General features: G+C 37.9%; 1 protein-coding gene across 1 annotated transcript in view; it reads left to right on the forward strand.

Moving 5' to 3' along the window:
- The window catches only part of moxd1 (monooxygenase, DBH-like 1), a gene marked incomplete at its 5' end in the record, with an annotated part of 53241 nt that overhangs the window by 13842 nt on the left and 21235 nt on the right, over window positions 1–18164 (forward strand). Inside the window, 6 exons of the mRNA XM_079830612.1 lie at window positions 9421–9600; window positions 9681–9783; window positions 10187–10353; window positions 13504–13695; window positions 14287–14346; window positions 17264–17406. Of these exons, the coding sequence (XP_079686738.1) occupies window positions 9421–9600; window positions 9681–9783; window positions 10187–10353; window positions 13504–13695; window positions 14287–14346; window positions 17264–17406 (845 nt within the window). The remainder of the gene's footprint in view (window positions 1–9420; window positions 9601–9680; window positions 9784–10186; window positions 10354–13503; window positions 13696–14286; window positions 14347–17263; window positions 17407–18164) is intronic.

Consider the following 18164-nt stretch of genomic DNA (forward strand, 5'->3'; position numbering starts at 1 on the left):
AAATCAATTAAAACCAACAAGTGAATAATTATCGTGACCCCTCTTCACCCTCTTTTCCTGTCCTTTCTACACACACTACAGTAGTCTGGTATTTGTGAAGCTCCAGGCTGTGTTAGTCTGATGCCAGCAGCTGCCCCATAACCACAGCAGTGTCTGGATGTTTCCTGCTCCGTTTCATGGAGCAGATGTTGAACCGTCAAACAGGAGCAGATTTTCCAGACACTATGCTCTCACTGTCTATATTCAGGCTATATTGTCACTGTCCGTATTCAGTCTAAGCCTCGTGTGATGCCAGATGAGGCTGTCTGGGTGTACTTCATACTGTGAGATCCCAAATAAAGGGTAGTTAATTGTCTTGTGTAGTCTAACTGATTGCATGCACGCTTAGGCATATTGCAGATGATTTACTAACAATAAATGCACAATGACATTGACATTTATGTTTTCTGTGCTCTGTGATGAGCATTTTGTCAGAATACCTTGGTGCAACATTTTTGAATGATTGCAAGCGATGTTAGTGTCTTCTCAATAGCCCCTTTCACACATACAATATTTACTGGTAAATTACCTGTAAGATATCATGTGTGGACAGGACCTTTTTAAAAGTATCGGTAAGTTGGCTCTAGCAAATTACCAGTAAGGGAAGTTGGAACATTAGCCCTTTCATACAACAATATCAGTAAATTACCGTAAAATAACCAGAATGACTTTACTGGTAAATACACAAATATGCAACAGCGTTCTGGCTTTTTACCGGTAAGAGACCAATCACACATCAGCACCAAAATACCCGTAAATTCAGTGATGACAGTCATCGGAAATTATCTTTAATAAATACGCTTTGTTAGGATAGGACAATATATGGCAGAGATACCACTATCTGAGGGTGCAAAAAAATCGAAATTGAGAAAATCGTTTAAATTGTTTAAATGAAGTCCTTAGCAACACATATTACAACTAATAATACATTTTTTTTGTATTTACAGTAGGAAATTGACAAAATATCCTTATGGAACATGATCTTTACTTAATATTCTAATGATTTTTGGCATGAAATAATTTTATAATTTTGACCCATACAATGTATTGTTGGCTATTGCCACAAATATACCCGTGCGACTTATGACTGGTTTTGTGGTCCAGGGTCACATATTTGATGTCTGAGTGACAGGCATAAGGGATAATCAAACAGAACACATGTTTGCTCTTAAAAACACGAGAAGCAGATAATATCATCCAACTGCAGAGCCGCAACCCTGATGAATGGGAAAGGTCTGGGGCGCGTCATGTTGAAAAAGCTGCAAGACGTGGCGCAACAATCAAAGATGATCATTTGGAGCATTTAAATATAAGAAAACTATTAAAGAGCTTACTGTAAACAGTAAGTAATCATGTCATCTTCATAAGTCTTTATGATTGGCCCAAAGCAGATTCCTTACGTCATTGCGTTCTGACTTGGAAATACCGGTAATCTTGATTCTTACGTCAGCACGTTTTTTTAAATGGTCACCGACAATTTACTGGTAATGTTACAACTTATCTTACTGGTAAACTGCCGGAACCAATTTACCTGTATTTTTGAAAAGGTCCTGGAATTTACAGTAAAGACTGTATGTGTGAAAGGGGCTATTACCAGTAAATTAGCGGTAATGTGTAGGGGTGTAACAATATATCATGTCACAATACAATATGTATCGTGGATGGTGACAATATTTACTGTGAATAGTTACTATGTGAGGAAATTATCAAGTTTACAGAGTTTTAGAGTCAAGATAATAGTCTACATTAAACTACTAAATAATGTTGAATATAATGTATAATATTGCAATGGGGGAATATTTGTGGGTCCTGATGCCAGATGTCTCATGTTACCAGTAAGTTTCCTACATTATTTTAAATATATCTAGTCATGGCAGTGACAGAGTGCAAGCATATTCGTATTCTGTATAATTCTGTATTATCAGCTTCAGAATCATGAATATTTTTATTCTGCATGGTGTCACCATCGTCCTGTGCATTGGGTTACCAACACCAGGTCCAAGCCTATTCATTTCCACCCCCAATATTACACCAAATTTAGCATTTTAATAAACAGTAAATTTTTTGTTAACCTTTTACCATATGTCTTGGTGAATTGCATTAACATTGTATCGTGAGTTCAGTATTGTGAGATGTATGGAATCTTGACATGAGGGTATCGTTAAACCCTTAGTAATGTGTGAACGTGGAATGAAGATTTTCACGTACAAAGTCAGAACGCAATGAGACAAACATAAAGACTTATGAAGATGACGTGATTACTCCGCATTGTTTACAGTACGTTTTTTTAATAGTTTTTATATTTAAATATGCGCTAGATGACCATCTTTGAGCTTTTTCAACATGTCGCGCTCGAGACCTCTGCATTGCATTGATGCGTCTGATGTGTGATTGGTCTCTTATCGGTAAAAAGCCAGAACGCCGTTGCTTGTGTAAACAGCATATTTATGTATTTACCGGTAAAGTCATTCTGGTAATTTTACGGTAATTTACCGGGATTGCTGTGTGAAAGCGGCTAATGACAAATCACACACAATTCTGTTACTTAAAAACTTCTTAACCCGCATCGGATCGTGGGCGGGGCGGTTGACGGAAGTGGGCGTGTGTGTACTTTTATTTACTTTTGTTTTATACAAAATATTCAATCAACTATCACAAACTATGCATCATTTGAAAGCTAAAACACTCAAGATTCGTGATCTGAACTTGTTTTTGCAATAAATACACCAGAGAGGAAAGGGTTAAATGAAACGCTAAAGGACGGCCATGTAAACATTAGCATAATATTAGCGATACTCATCTTTCATCTCCTGTCGTTCAGATCAGATCGGACGAATCCAATAAACACCCGCATACATCTCTGTGTAAGGGTCCACTCTTCAAAATGCATCCCACTTTTTAATCCAAAACAACGAAAAAATAGGGAAAAAACAAAAAATCCTTCGTTGTTTGCAAGGGAGTTTTGAGTTAGCGTAATCAATCATGTCCATTTTCAATGAAATATCGATTCTAATCCGTTTCTGGCAAACTCCCCCTGCAAGAATAGTCTCTCCCACGTGAAATGGATCAACCCTCGTCTCTCTCCTTCAATCAGAGACTCTCCTGTGATGCATCATATAGAGGAAGCGCCTTACAGGCTTGGTGAGCTGTCAATCATTGCGCCCATGGTTTTGGTTGGATAAAGGCACTCGGTGCCCAGCCAATGCCTTTCCAACAAAGGTTTAATTGATGGACTTAGTAACCAATCAAAGCATTATCTTGCGCAGTTTACGTAAGTAGGCTTTGGTGAATACTGTTTGTGCGTTGGCTGCACGCTCTCTATGGCGCAACTGCAGTGGAGCGCGCAGACTCTTACTGACAGTTCTTATTAGCTAAATGAGTTTTTTACACTTTGTAATCTCTGTAAATAGTTGCTTTAGTTTTTCAGTAACTGTTTATCCATTATAATTAGCAGTTTATTGCAGTTTATTGCAGATTTATTTGAATGAAAAACTACTCTTTACAATAGCAAATGTTCTGAAATAAATGGCCTTTTTGAAAGGACGCCTAGACTTTTCTTGACATAAAAGCTCACAGAAGCTACATTACTGGGAGAATCATCCTCATATTTGAATCATGACATGATTAGACATTCATTTTTATATTTAAGTTATTTTCAGGCTTTCAACATTAAATTATAATATTTTTTTCCCTAAGTGAAAAAAAAAACAAAAAAACGTGAGTCACTTACATGTATATTTACATGTATATTACTCTGTTCCCATATTACTTTGAGTTATTATGACTCTTGGGTAGCAACATTTCAAGTGTCTAGTTTAAAATAAGACCAGATTTATGAATATAGACCATAGGGTTTAAGAGCTGCAGACATTTTCATTTGGGTATATCGTTTTCAAAGAATTTTCAAAAATGGGGTGCAGGTTAAGAGGTTAAATAAACAGTGCATCTTTCATAGCAACCTTTTGATTAAAGGGTTGATGAATTGAGAAATCAACTTTCCCTTGAGCCTTTGATATATAAAAGTTCATCGTGATATAAGAATATCCTGTAAGTTTCGGAGCTGAAAACTTCCTTGTTAGTCAAAGAAAAGCTTTTATTGACATCAGGCCCAGAAAACGAGAGATCTCAGAATATGCAGACCCTTGACGTCATCGTGTGCTGAAACGCCGCCTCAACAGACAAATATGTACGCCTGATTCTGTAGCCCCACCCACCGACTCATGGAGCTAAACGGATCGCGCTACCAAGCAATAAACATGCCAAAGATAGCAAGATATTGCCTGGTTGTGGAAGAACACAGTCGCTGCATAAGCTTCCTTCGGATTCTAATATTGGAAAAGTGTGGTTGAACTTTATTTTTAATGAATATCCAGCTCATGGGGAAGACATTGCACGTATGTTCATTTAACCACGGATTCGTTTGTAAACAAGAGACTGAATTTGCAGACAGGATGAGATTACATGAATGAATGAAGCAACACACTAATGTGAGTAAAACATGTTTTTATATGTGATAGTATTGCATTGTTACAAATCAAATACAATGTTACATTGTGTACATGTCTAACTATACATAATTTACCACTATCACAGGGCGCGCAAAGCCCAACATCCTGTGTGTTTTCCAGACGGGCTACCAATACGTATCATCTTAAATAGTGAAATAACATACTTTTCTCAATGTGCGTTGTTCACTCTCTTGACTTGATATTTGACGGAAAAATACAATCGCGGAAGTTTTGATCATGCAGTCTGCAACGTACATGGCGCGTGCGTATATCCACCGATCGGGCGGGCCAAGTAATATAAAATAACATTCATATTAATTGCGGGTGGATGAGAGATAAATCATTGTGTTTGTTTGATAAAGACATTTTGCGAGCCCTGAGGGACGAATTATTCCGGTTGCCGTTTCCCCACACGCTTTCAAACCAATGCCTCACACATACTCATGGGGGAGCCGAAGCTCATTAAATATGCAAAGCTTATCCAATCCTAGCCGTGGGCGTTTACTTCCAAGTCTTCAGTGTGTGCGGCACGCCCATAAAAATGAGCGTGTCTTGAGAGAGCCTCAAAACCAGGGTAGAAAATAGCCTATTACTTATTCATTATGATGTTTTTGAATGTAAAAACCACGCGAACATCACAAGTAGACCTCAGACAACAGTATAAAAATAAAAAGCCAGTTCATGACACCTTTAATATCGATACAGTCATGTGCATGAAATCATACTGTGTAATGACAACATAGTATTGTATGGATGGTGAGAGCTGAATCTATGCTGGATTTACAGCAGATGGATGCATCAGACATGCTGTTATCAGTTAGAAACAATAGAATACTACAATACAAAATGTTCATTGGGGTCTCAAAACAAAATGGCTCCCCATGAGTCAAAAAAAGAGTAGGTGGAAGGGAAATAAAGGAATGTTTGAATATTTATTCAGCCACTGTTTGGCCCTGGGTCCCACTGCGTCAGGCAGAGGCCCCTGGAAGAGAGGACACAGTTCACTCTGTTGGAAATGCTTTTATTTGGAATTCCAGTTCCGACAGAAGAAGCCCACTGTGATGAGAAAAATAATTCTGAAGTCCCCCACTTCCTTCTCCAAAGACATCTGAGCTAGTTTTAGCTCAAGAATCCACACACACACAGAGTTTTCTTGCAGAGGATCAAAATAGAGTGACTTAAAAAGATAACCTACTTTTAACAAATCGTTATGGCTGATCCCTTTATCAAAGCTCAGAACAGCATGTAGTGGAAAGTCTTCTTGTTTTGGATTATATAAAATAAACTGTATAACATTTCAGATTCACTTCATTACATGAAACGTTGTTAACGCAATTTTTGTCCAGTTTAACGTGTTCAAAATATAACGCAGCATCCGTTTTATGTGTCATACTTTGTCTAGCGTTACATTATATGATCATATTCATGCAAATGCTTTTAAAGCATTCAAGAGCGACAAGACGAAAGAGAACGCATTGACTCCTGACTATGGCACACACACACACACACACACACAGAAAGACGCGCCAGTATCGAGTTCTCTTTCACGGCACAGATAAATATGACATTTATGTTTATGTGAGGATTGTTTTAAGTTCACTTTAAGTTGTTATATTTTTTTAAGCCTAATAAATGTTAAACATTTTATAGATTTCAATTACTCTGTAGTGTTGAATGGCTATAATTAATGTTTAAAATTGGGGGGAAACTTTAATTGTGATTCATCACAATTTAATTGTACTAATTTAAACTAAATTAAAACAATACCTACACTATATTATATATGCATACCATTCAAAAGTTGAGTCAGTAGACTTTGTTTAAAGAAATTACTCATTTTATTCACAAGAACACATTCAATCAAAAGTGACATTTACAATCCAGATGAAATTCATATTTTTAAAATACATTAAAATAAATTAATTTAAAATTGTAATATTTCTTAATAGTATATTTTACTGGATGAGAAACTTCTTTCAAAAGCAAAACAAAAAAATCTCACAAACCCCAAAGTTGAGAATGGTAGTGTAGCTACAATAATAAATATTAAGGGGTTGGGTTAATTTCCAAATTTATGTAAGAACTTGTTCCCTTTGAATCCATACAGTCTGAATTTGTCACACCCATAAACAGGACTTTTGATCTGGTGTAACCGGAAGATAAATGTACTGGATTTTGAGACAAAATTTAATATTGACATCATCAATTTTTGGCCTAACTTATGTCTGTTCATTCTCTGATATGTAGTTTACAAGTTGTCAAATATTTAACATAGCCTTCAGAAGAAACCAAACAGTAACAAAACATGTCCATAACATTGTTTAACATGCATATTGACATTTATAATATAATTTTCAGGTTCAATCTATAAGGATATAAATGCACTACTAAATAATAAACAAATAAGTTAGTGCTGTCAATCGATTAAAAAAACTACATTAACCACAATTAAAAACACTTACGTTTTTATAAGCTTTAATATTTTATAATGTAATAATTTCAGTTAATCTTCAAATGAATGTAGAAACAACATAAAGACAGTATATTTTAAATACTTGTGTAATGGCATCTTTTTATGAATGAAGGCCGGTATCACTGATACTAATACAGCTCCTGATGTCTCCATGAAAATGTTATTTTTTTTCTTTTTTTTTCAATTTTAAACATAAAAGGTATCATGAACTGGCTTATATATATATATATATATATATATATATATATATATATATATATATATATATATATATATATATATATATATATATATATATATACTGTTGTCTGAGGTCAACTTATGACGTCCGCGTGGTTTTTACATTAAAAAATGTTAATGTATTACTCATAATAAGTAATAGGCTATTTTCTACCCTGGTTTTGAGGCTCTCTGAAAAACGGTCAGTTTTGATGGGCGTGCCGCACTGAAGACTCGGAAGTAAACGCCCATGGCTAGGATTGGATAAGATTTGCATATTTAATGAGCTTCGGCTCCCCGCGAGTAGGCTACACCGTGAGGGATTGTTTTGAAGCATGTGGGAAAACGACAACCGGAATAATTCGTCCCACAGGGCTCGCAAAACGTCTTTATCAAACAAACACAATGATTTATCTCTCATGATTTATCTCTCATACACACACACACGCCAAATACGTTGCAAACTGCATGATCAAAACTTCTGCAATTGTATTTTTCCTTCAAATATCAAGTGAACAACACGCATCAAGAACTACAAATAAAGGATTTTCCAGCCTTTGACCGCGTGCTAAGGTATGTTAGACACAATCAATAGATCTATATCAAACGATCTGGTACAATGCAATACTATCACATATAAAAACATGTTTTACTCACATTAGTGTGTTGCTTCCTTCATTCATGTAATCTCATCCTGTCTGCAAATCCAGTCTCTTGTTTACAAACGAATCTGTGGTTAAATGAACATATGTGCAATGTCTTCCCCACATGAGCAGGATATTCATTAAAAATAAAGCTTATTAATGCATTCCTAATTTTGGAATCCGAATGAAGCTTTTGTGGTATGTTTAGAAATGCGATGCGGTTTAGCTCCATGTAGGCCTGTGTTATGTGAGTGGCACGAGTCGGTGGGCGGGGCTACAGAATCAGGCATTGTTCTTCTTCTGTTGAGGCGGTGCTTCACTGCACTCTGATGTCATAGCCGGGCACATTCTGAGATCTCTTGTTTTCTGGGCCTGGTGTCTATAAAAGCTTTTCTTTGACTAACAAGGAAGTTTTCAGCTCTGAAACTTACAGGATATTCTTATATTACCATGACCTTTATATATCAAAAGCTCAGGGGAAAGTTGATTTCTCAATGAATCACCCCTTTACTTATAGCCATTCAGAATTACAGTGTAATTAAAAGCTATCAGTTGTTTTAAACATTTATTAGGCTTCAAATAACAACTTTTAATTTAAGTGAACTTCAAACAATCCTCACATAAACTCATGTCATAATGTCATATTTACTTGTGCCCTGTGAAATATAGCCTACAGAAATTGAATAAAGTTATCAAACAGTTATAAAGTTATGAATTAAATATAGATGAATCCTTATTAAAGCTACACAAGTTCTTTAGTCAAGAGCAGTGAGTGATTTCCTCTGTTCTCTTTGTTCTTTGATGAGCATTAATGACAGACAGCATTAGTGGCTGCTGTCGCTTTAAGAGCTGCCGCAGATCACATGCATCTAATTTTCTCACAACTCTTTACGTTCATTTAAGACATTATTTAACTAATTTAAGACTGCTCTTATGAGAAAACTCGACAAAATGGGCATTTTGGCATTAATTGTGTGTGTTATTGTTCGTTCAAGCGTGAAAGAACTCGATACTGGCTTGTCTTTCTGTGTGTGTTTGTGTGTGTGTGTGTGTGTGTGTGTGTGTGTGTGTGTGTGTGTGTGTGTGTGTGTGTGTCATAGTCAGGACATTCACAGACAGTGCATTCTCTATTGTCACGCTTGAATGGTTTAAAAGCATTTGCATGAATAAGAGCATGATCATATAATGTAACGCTAGCCAAAGGATGACAGAAAAATTGATGCTTTACGCGTTAATTGTGTTAAATATTTTTAACGTGTTCAACTGGGATAATGAATCGCATGCGTTAGTGTGTTAATGTTGGCAGCACTAAAATAAACTTTTTTTTTTGTCCATTTGTCCTCCATAAAAAGGTTTTTCTGTACTGTGCTAAGTGAGATGGCTAATTGAATTTAATACCATTTTAATTCCTCCAATTCAAACACTTCTGCACCGTTTGCTACCTCCGTTCAAAGTCAAACTCAGAAATAAAATTCAAAAGGCATTCTCAATTCAACCCTGCTATTCCTATTCCACTCTCTATGTTTGTTGTTTTCAGATAGAGCCATTGATTCAGAAGGGTCATGAGAATCTGGTTCATCACATTCTGCTCTACCAGTGCGACAGCAATCTGAACAAGAGCGAGATCAACAGAGGACATGAATGCTACCATCCAAATATGCCAGACTCCTTCTTCACCTGCGAAACCGTTCTGTTCGCCTGGGCCATTGGGGGAGAGGTGGTCATTTCATACGTTCATATTCATGCGAAATAATGAGAGTTTCAGTTGTTAAATGGAGATTGTTGTATGTATTGCAGGGCTTCACCTATCCTCCACATGTTGGAATGTCTATAGGAACCTCAATAGATCCAGTCTATGTACAGATGGAGATTCACTTTGATAACCCATCTTTACAAAAAGGTACCGTATAGGTTATATCTGCTTTTATGTAACACTTGAACAGTTTAAGGCCAAACTTGCCTCATTTAGTTACATTACAGTAATTTTATGTGACATTTTGTGTCGGTTATTATATTTTATGTATCTGTGCGTGAAATAATCAATATAGTTTCCATGGTATATACTACAATGATTGTCAGTCAATCAATAATGAGCTTTTCTGTTGAGCCAACACAATCTCATGTTTTTTGTGACTTTGTGATTTTTAGGGATGGGATTACCTTCCCTCATGCGTTTTTGTATGATCCACATCGCACAAATTCACATGAAATCGCCACCTCACAACATAGTTTTGTTTTCCCATGAGATCAGGTCAGTTAAGCCGCAAACTTCAGAGCTGCTCAGAGTTTTGCTCTCTCCACAGGGATAGTGGACAGTTCAGGCCTGCGTTTGTACTACAGCCCCAGCCTGAGGCGCTATGATGCTGGGGTCATCGAGACAGGAGTGTGGGTCAGTCTCTACCACATGCTGCCCCCAGGCATGCAGGATTACATTACAGAAGGACACTGCACACAGGAGTGTCTCCAGGAGGTGGGACCGCAAAAACACAGCAATTATTGTTTACACTCTATAAGAGGATATTTGATAGCTACACTACCATTCGGACATTTGGAATCACTGTGTTTTTGAACAAAATCAATACTCTTATTCACTAGGATGCAATACATTACAGTAAAGACTTATATTATTACAAATGACTATTTATATAAATAAATGCTGTATGTATTTGGTCAAAAAAAAAAAATTTTATTGTAATATATTTTTTAATTAAATGTATTCCAGTGATGGCAAAGATAAATTTTCAGCATCATCACTCCAGTCTTCAGTGTCACATGATCCTTCAGAAATCATTCTAACATGCTGCTCAAGAAACACTTATTATTATTTTCAATGTTGAAAACAGCTGCGGCCCCACTTTATATTAGGTGGCCTTAACTACTATGTACTTACATCAAAAAATAAGTACAATGTACTTACTGTGTTCAAATTGTATTGCAAAACAAGATACGGGTAGGGTTAGGGACAGGTGTGGTGGTATGGGTAAGTTTACAAATGCACATGCAGGTATTTTTTTTAAATTTAAGTACAATGTAAAAACATGTATTTACACAATAAGTGCATTGTATCAAATGATTAATTAAAATGTTAGTACATAGTAGTTAAGGCCACCTAATATAAAGTGGGTCTACAGCTGCTGCATATTTTTGTGGAAACTGTGATACATTTTTCAAGATTCTTTGATGAACAAAAAGTTCAGAATGGTAACAGAATTTATTTATATCTTTTGTATCATCATAAAAATCTTTACTGTCACTTTTGATCAATTTAATGCATCCTTGTTGAATGAAAGTATTCTTCTTTTTTTTTTTTTACAATTTTTTATTTTGATGGTCCCTTTTGAACATTTTGTTGACTATAAGTACATTTGCAACTACATGCCAACTAACTCTCATTAGAGCATTAGTAGACTGTCTGCTTAATATCTGCTTACTCTTTATTGTCAACAGAATGTGTTTTCAGTAAAATATCCAAAAACCACTAGGCTAGTGTTATATATTTTGTTCAGTTGAGAACTTACAATATTATATTTTAACCAAGGAACCGGGACGTGTGAGGGAGTCGCCTGTCAATTGCGTAATTTCTCCGTTCCCCTCGGTTTCCGGTTTTATTTTGCAGAAACGCTTTACTCTCACTGCAGTGTGAACAAGTGTCATAGCAGCCGCTGAGAGAACGCACAGAGTAACGTCATAACATAATTCTCAACACACTCAGATGTGTCTAATATGATAATCAGAGCTGTGTTACCTCATACTCATGACCGGAAAAGCAGAAGTGGCTCCGGCGACTGTGGCATAGTAAAAAAATGTTGCGTTCATCTTATTAACAATCGCTCCAGCGGTTCCTCAGCTCCACAACACTCGGTCCTGCTCTGCTTCACTACAGTAACGTTAATAATCACATCCATGAACATGATTTCTGCCCAAGTCCTATCCCGATTCTTTCCCACCGGCTGTGAGGTGAAGACCACATGTCCCAAGATTCTGTGCTCAAACTTGGCATCATCAAACTACACCTTTGTTTTGAACAGGCGACCTCTAGCGGACGGAAAAGTTACATAGTGCACCTTTAAAGGGACCATCAAAATAAAGTGAAACCAAAAATTTGATTGATTCCAAACTTTTGAACGTAGTATAAAAAAGAAAACAACTATATCAAACATTTTACCAATGAAATGCTACATTGCTGAACAGAAGCTTATTAGTTACAAACTTTTTAAAGTGCCCCTATTATGCCTTTTTATAGTTTGCTAATTTTGTTTTGGAGTCTCCAGGTTTACATGCATCAAAGGTCAAAAACACTTTCATTTTCTCATAATATTCATTGCACATCACATTTTTCAGTGATTCTCAAACGACTCGACAGATGAATCAGTCTCTCTAAATCCCTCCTTTCTGTGAGATACTCTGCTCTGATTGGCCAGATGGCCTAGTCTGTTATGATTGGTCTACCGTGTACAGTGTGTGTTTCAGAAGCTAAACGCCCATCACCATAACTGAACTTCAGCTCCAGAGGCTTCCTAAAGCTCAGTGATTGTTCACACTGTAAAGACAGAACGATGACGTCGATTTTACCACATCAATACGAGCGCGAGTCCGATGATGAAACATTGAAGAACTAGTTATTCAACCCTAACCTCCATCACAACGACGACTCGAGCAGGAGTTTCTCAGTGATACGCTACTTATTTTGAGGTTCAGTATGGGATGTTGATCTGTAATTCCTCACCATCAGCATTAACAAGTGTGTGTCTGTAGCCCCTCCTGTTCGAACCGCCCACTCCAAGCGGGACTCGAACCCGGGTCTGCCGGCATGAGAGTCGGACGCTCTAACAAGGAGGCTAAAGGCTGCAACCCATAGCGTCAGTCGCTAGAGTGTCTCTTGAGATCAGAGGAGTGAGGTTTACTCGCTCAGCGACTACTAGCTGGCCTCCGTTACATGTCCATCAACAAACCCATGTGTGTGTTTCTCATGTATTGGCGCACATGCAGGAACTGTATCAATAACAGCGCATATGTGAGCCCAGCACTGACGTCAATGACTGATGGAACATAAACGTTTGTAAAACAAATCTCGCTCCATCCTTTCTCTTTACTCACAGTAGTAAGAACGACAGACGATCTGCATTAATACACACAGTTTGAGGTAATAGTGGCCCACAGCTGATGAGCAGAAGTATTTCAGTAAGACAGTAATAATGTGAGTTAGCCGGAAACTTACACAATATAAAACACAAAATTATGTATTTTGAACACCTGGTGGAAAATATATACATCAATAATTATTCACACTTACAGGTTATGATTCAGAGGAGCTGGTCCAGATAAACTGGTACTGACCCGTCTCTCAAGAGCAAGAGTTTTGTGAATCTCGTGTTGAACTCTAAGATTTGAGAAGCAGTCAGTAAAAATGACGTATGAGGGTCAACATAGGTGGGCATTATGCAAATGTACCGTAACACAGTGGGATTCGAAATACATATGACATTCACAAACAGCTGTATTACACACTGCATGAGAGTGAATATTCGAAAAACCATAATGGGGCACTTTAATATTAGTGCAAGTGTATCAAAACCCAGACCAAAAAAAGGAGTGTAACATGTGTCTCTCTTCCCGTAAGTCATTAGACAGTGAGATGCCCAGTGGAGTTCATGTGTTTGCAGTTCTGCTCCACGCTCACCTGGCAGGACGGGCTATCAGGACCAGACACTTCCGCCAGCAGGTCGAGCTCCAGCCACTGGCCTCAGATGATCAGTTTGATTTCAACTTCCAGGAGTTCCAGCCGCTCAGCCAGGAGAGGATCATCCTGCCCGTCAGTCAGAATCCATTTCAGTTTCATAATCTTCACCGCTCCATCTGAGGGTGAAATTGATGTGTTGCATTGATCACCAGATACAGTGAACCTCACAGTTTGCTTTTCTCGTTTTGGGAAAACCAAGAACTCGGTTTATAATATAGAGAACTGACTGTGCTTTATCCCTCACAGCCTCGTTTGAGTCAAATTAAATGGCATTTGCTCAGACTAAAATCACTGTTCTCTGAGGGGTTGGTAGTATTTTAGTAGTAAAGAATATAGCAAAATGTCATTATCTTCTCCAGTGTCTCAGCAATATCCGAGCACTTTGTATTACCTAAGAGTGGTGTAATAAATCCAACATGTAAAGGGAGCGCATTGTGCATCTGTGTCTATTTAAAAGGGCCTACAGGCGAGAGGTGACTCATGTGTGAGTTGTGACTTGTCATCCTCCTCTATTCTGTGATAACAATCACCAAGGTTTAACGGTTTATGCTCAAATGAGTTTTAATGACCTATTCTGTTGGGCTAGCACCCAACAGTGAGCATAATAGATAAGCAAGTGTTTTGTATTATCCTTGCGTTAACAGCTTGTTTTTCTGTCACCAGGGGGATTCTCTAATCACTGAATGTAGATACAACACTAAAGGCAGAATGAACATGACCTGGGTAAGATTAAAGCTTGTGAAGTCTTGTTTCCTTTTCTTTAACAACAATTGTACAGATATGTGACATACAGAATTATTAATGATATTAATCCTGGATAATAGCAGACCTTAGTCAACTGTAATAGAGCTGTTCAGTCAAGATGGCTGATTTCTAGGCCACCCCGAGCGGTAATTTCCCATGGCTTCCTTTGGGAATTTCTAATGGGATTTTAAAATAGCATTTCTTGATTTATGACTACAAAAGGTCTGTGGTGAATGTTACTTGAAACTTTATCATCTTGTTCTCCAACTTAAAGGGATAGTTCACCCAAAAATGTAAATTCCGTCATCATTTACTCACCCTCAAGTTGTTTTAAAACTACGATTTTCTTCTGTGGAACATAATGATCTTATTTTGTGTTTCACAAAAGAAAGACAGTTGTATAGGTTTTGGACTAACAAGAGGGTGCAAATGATGACCGAATTTACATTTTTGGGTGAACTATCCCTTTAAGTTTACATCCTTTTACACGTTGTAAGGTACACAACCATGGTAGTCCTAATGTATTAACTTCTTAGCCACTTTAAAGGGGTCATGAACTGCAGTGTTTATTGTTTTACAATGTTTCCTGTGGTACACTTATACTGTTAGTATGATTTTTACGTAAAAAATTGTTATGATTTAGCCTCTGATTTGAACGTTCTGTTTGAAGGGGCGTGTCTGCTGTGAGACTTCAGTGTAAACGCCCACTGCTGTGATTGGCTGCTGTGAGATTTCAGTCTAAACGGCCACTGCTGTGATTGGCTGCTGTGAGACTCCATTGTAAACGCCCACTGCTGTGATTGACTGCTGTGAGACTTCAGTGTAAACGCCCACTGCTGTGATTGGCTGCTGTGAGATTTCAGTGTAAACGCCCACTGCTGTGATTGGCTGACATCTTTGCATATGAAATAGCTAGAATTACATGTTTAACCCCTAGAGAACTGCAGTGTTTTTGGGGCCCTTGAGATGTTTTGACATGGCCTGACATTGCTCTCGCGAAAACGTTTAGCACGTTTTTACTATTACAGCTCTCAAGGTTAACTAATCGTGAAAAGTGTTGATTATAGCATTATATTTATATCTATGGCATTATATTCCGATCATGGCATGAAAGGTTGCAGTGAGGATCATTGTAGCCGATCACAGACATGAGCTCATGAATGCAGTATCTCGTCATTACAACTCGATTTCTGCATGAATGCTTTCATCATAACTAACAGTGCAAACACAATGTAAATAAGAGATTTGTTGATTATTACGGGAGTTTTGGCGCGAGTCCAGAACTCAATCACTGATAAACTCGTGCTGTTTGATTGACAGCTCCAGAGATTGAAGGGAGCGTTGTAAATCAAACCGTTTAGACACTGGTTTGATTTACTGACACACAGACAAAGAACATCTGACTGTACATGAATCATTGCATATCAGAAATCACTGATCTCAGATCAGGCATTAGAATTAACACGGTTACTGACATGTTGTGGCATTACCGTCGAGTCCATATCGTAAAAGTCTGTTTGCAAAACCTGCGCCCAAATCCACAGTGAAATGTAGTGAATACAAATAAATAATGCTCAACTGAGACATTCACACTGATGAAAATAAATAAGCACATTCCCAGCATTAGGATCCTTTGGAAGGGACTGTTATTTGTAGTCCATCCTGAATCGCTCTTCTCTCCTCGTCATCTCACTAACACTCCAGTGGGCGGAGCTAAAGTTGTGATGATGAAGTGGGCGTTGATCTTCTTCTGCAGAGGCGCTCTTTCTCCATCTATTACAGGCTCATTCCACAACGAGTCGTTCTCTGGGCTTGGTCACAATAAAAGCTGTTTTTGGACTAACAAGGAAGTTTTCAGTTCTGAAACTCAGGATATTCTTATAGTGTTGATTTCTCTGTTCATGACCCCTTTAAGAACCCTAATATATACCAAAAAAAACTCAAATTTAATAAAAAATGTAAAATTCGACAAAAAAATTTTTACGACTATAGACTAAAGGCCAGATTTACTAACAGCTTGCGTCAGCACAAACATTCTTTTGGTGTTAAACTACTGTCGGGATTTACTAAAGACATGCAATGACAAATTAGCGAGAAAAAAAAAGCGTGAACAGAGTTATTTTTGCGACTGACCTTATTTCATATGCATTTGTACGAGTTTCCCTTTCAGATGCAAAACTTATGGGGAGAGAGTATTTAAATGAATCATGCAGGGTGATTTACTAGGGTTTGCGCTAGTCAATGTGGTATTTGCGCCATTTATTTACAGAGCACATCTTAAACCGGACGCTCTTGGTTGTTTGTGTTGATCATTATGGAAACTGTGAGCTTTAATTTGTGCGTCGTCAGTAGATCACGCGCAGAACTTTCCACTCCCATCTGCACTTTCTTGGAATTGCGCTCTCACGCTGTTAGCCCTGTTTAGTAAATCTGGCCCTAAAACTATAGACTTTAGGACTGCAAACTGAACAGCTCTATTAGAAACACGTCTTTGAATCACAACAGCAGGGTTTTTTTCCAGCCGGTCCGTGAAAGACTACATGCTCTTGGCTAAACAATGTCTCTGCAAACAGCTGAAAGTCTGTGGAGATGGATCCAGCTGCTGACGTTTGCCCGAACACATGAAGCCAGTGAGCTGATAGGCTAAGCCGAGCTGCTTTTTCTCTGTAGACAGTCCACAATCCATAAACATCAGGGCCAAATCACTGGTGTTTTGGATTCATATTAGAGAGATCAAGATATATTTGCTGCTCTGTGCATGTCAGCTCAGCTTTGCTCAGTACTGGGCATAATTTGTCACAGGCCTCTGGCTGTAACAGTGATTCAGATGCATTATGTCAGAGTAGTATTTCAAGGTCTTGACCCTAGTAATGTGGAATCTTTTTTTTTCCAACAGGGAGGTCTTAGTACACGGGATGAGATGTGTTTGTCATATCTGCTGTACTACCCAAGGGTTAACCTAGCCAGGTGTGAGAGTTTACCAGAAATCACCGGCCAGCTCAAATTCATTGGGGTCAAAGAGATTCAGGAGCCTGTTACGTAAGTACCTTAGAAAAGGGCTTCTTTGTTAGATACAAATGAATAACAATGAATAAGTACATGTATCATAAATGGCACTGAAGTAGGCATCAGCACAACAAAAACATCCCAATTACCTGAAATATCAGGCATGTCTGTGACAGGCTGAGACTAGACTGTTTTTGTTTAGCCAATCAGAAGACTTTGAGGTGCTTTCTGCCTGTCAATCATTTCTCTTTTTGCTATATCCAGCCTTATTTAGCAGCTGTCAATTGTTACTTTTATTTTCAAAAGCTCTATTGCTATTTGCTTCTTGCTGCTGTTTTTTTTGTCAACTTTGACAGCACTGAGATACTTTAGCCACCAAATTAGACTTTCCAAAAAACCCGCCTTCAAAGATACATTGGAGCATGTGATTAGACATTCTCCAAGTACAATGTATCTTTGAAGGCGGGCTTTGGAAAGTCTTAAGCCCTATTCGGACGGGATTAGTTTTTCATGGGGAGGTGGGGGTGAAGTAATTATTACCAGAGGTTCTCTGTGATTTTAGTCCTGTCCGAATGTGCCATCTCGGTAATCATTACGGACAATGTCAGTAAAGATTACGGAGACTTTTACCTTCTGTAAAAAGGTCCGGAAAAATGACCTTGAGTAAAACTAATCCCGTTCGAATAGACCCGCTTTAAAAATGTACGGTAAAATTCCATAATTTCCTGTTTAAAACTAGTTTTTGGCGCGTTTTGCAAGCATGGAAGCACTTGAAGAAGCACTCAGTTTCG

This window comes from Gobio gobio (assembly GCF_949357685.1).
Source record: "Gobio gobio genome assembly, chromosome: 12".
In the NCBI taxonomy this organism is placed as follows: domain Eukaryota; kingdom Metazoa; phylum Chordata; class Actinopteri; order Cypriniformes; family Gobionidae; genus Gobio; species Gobio gobio.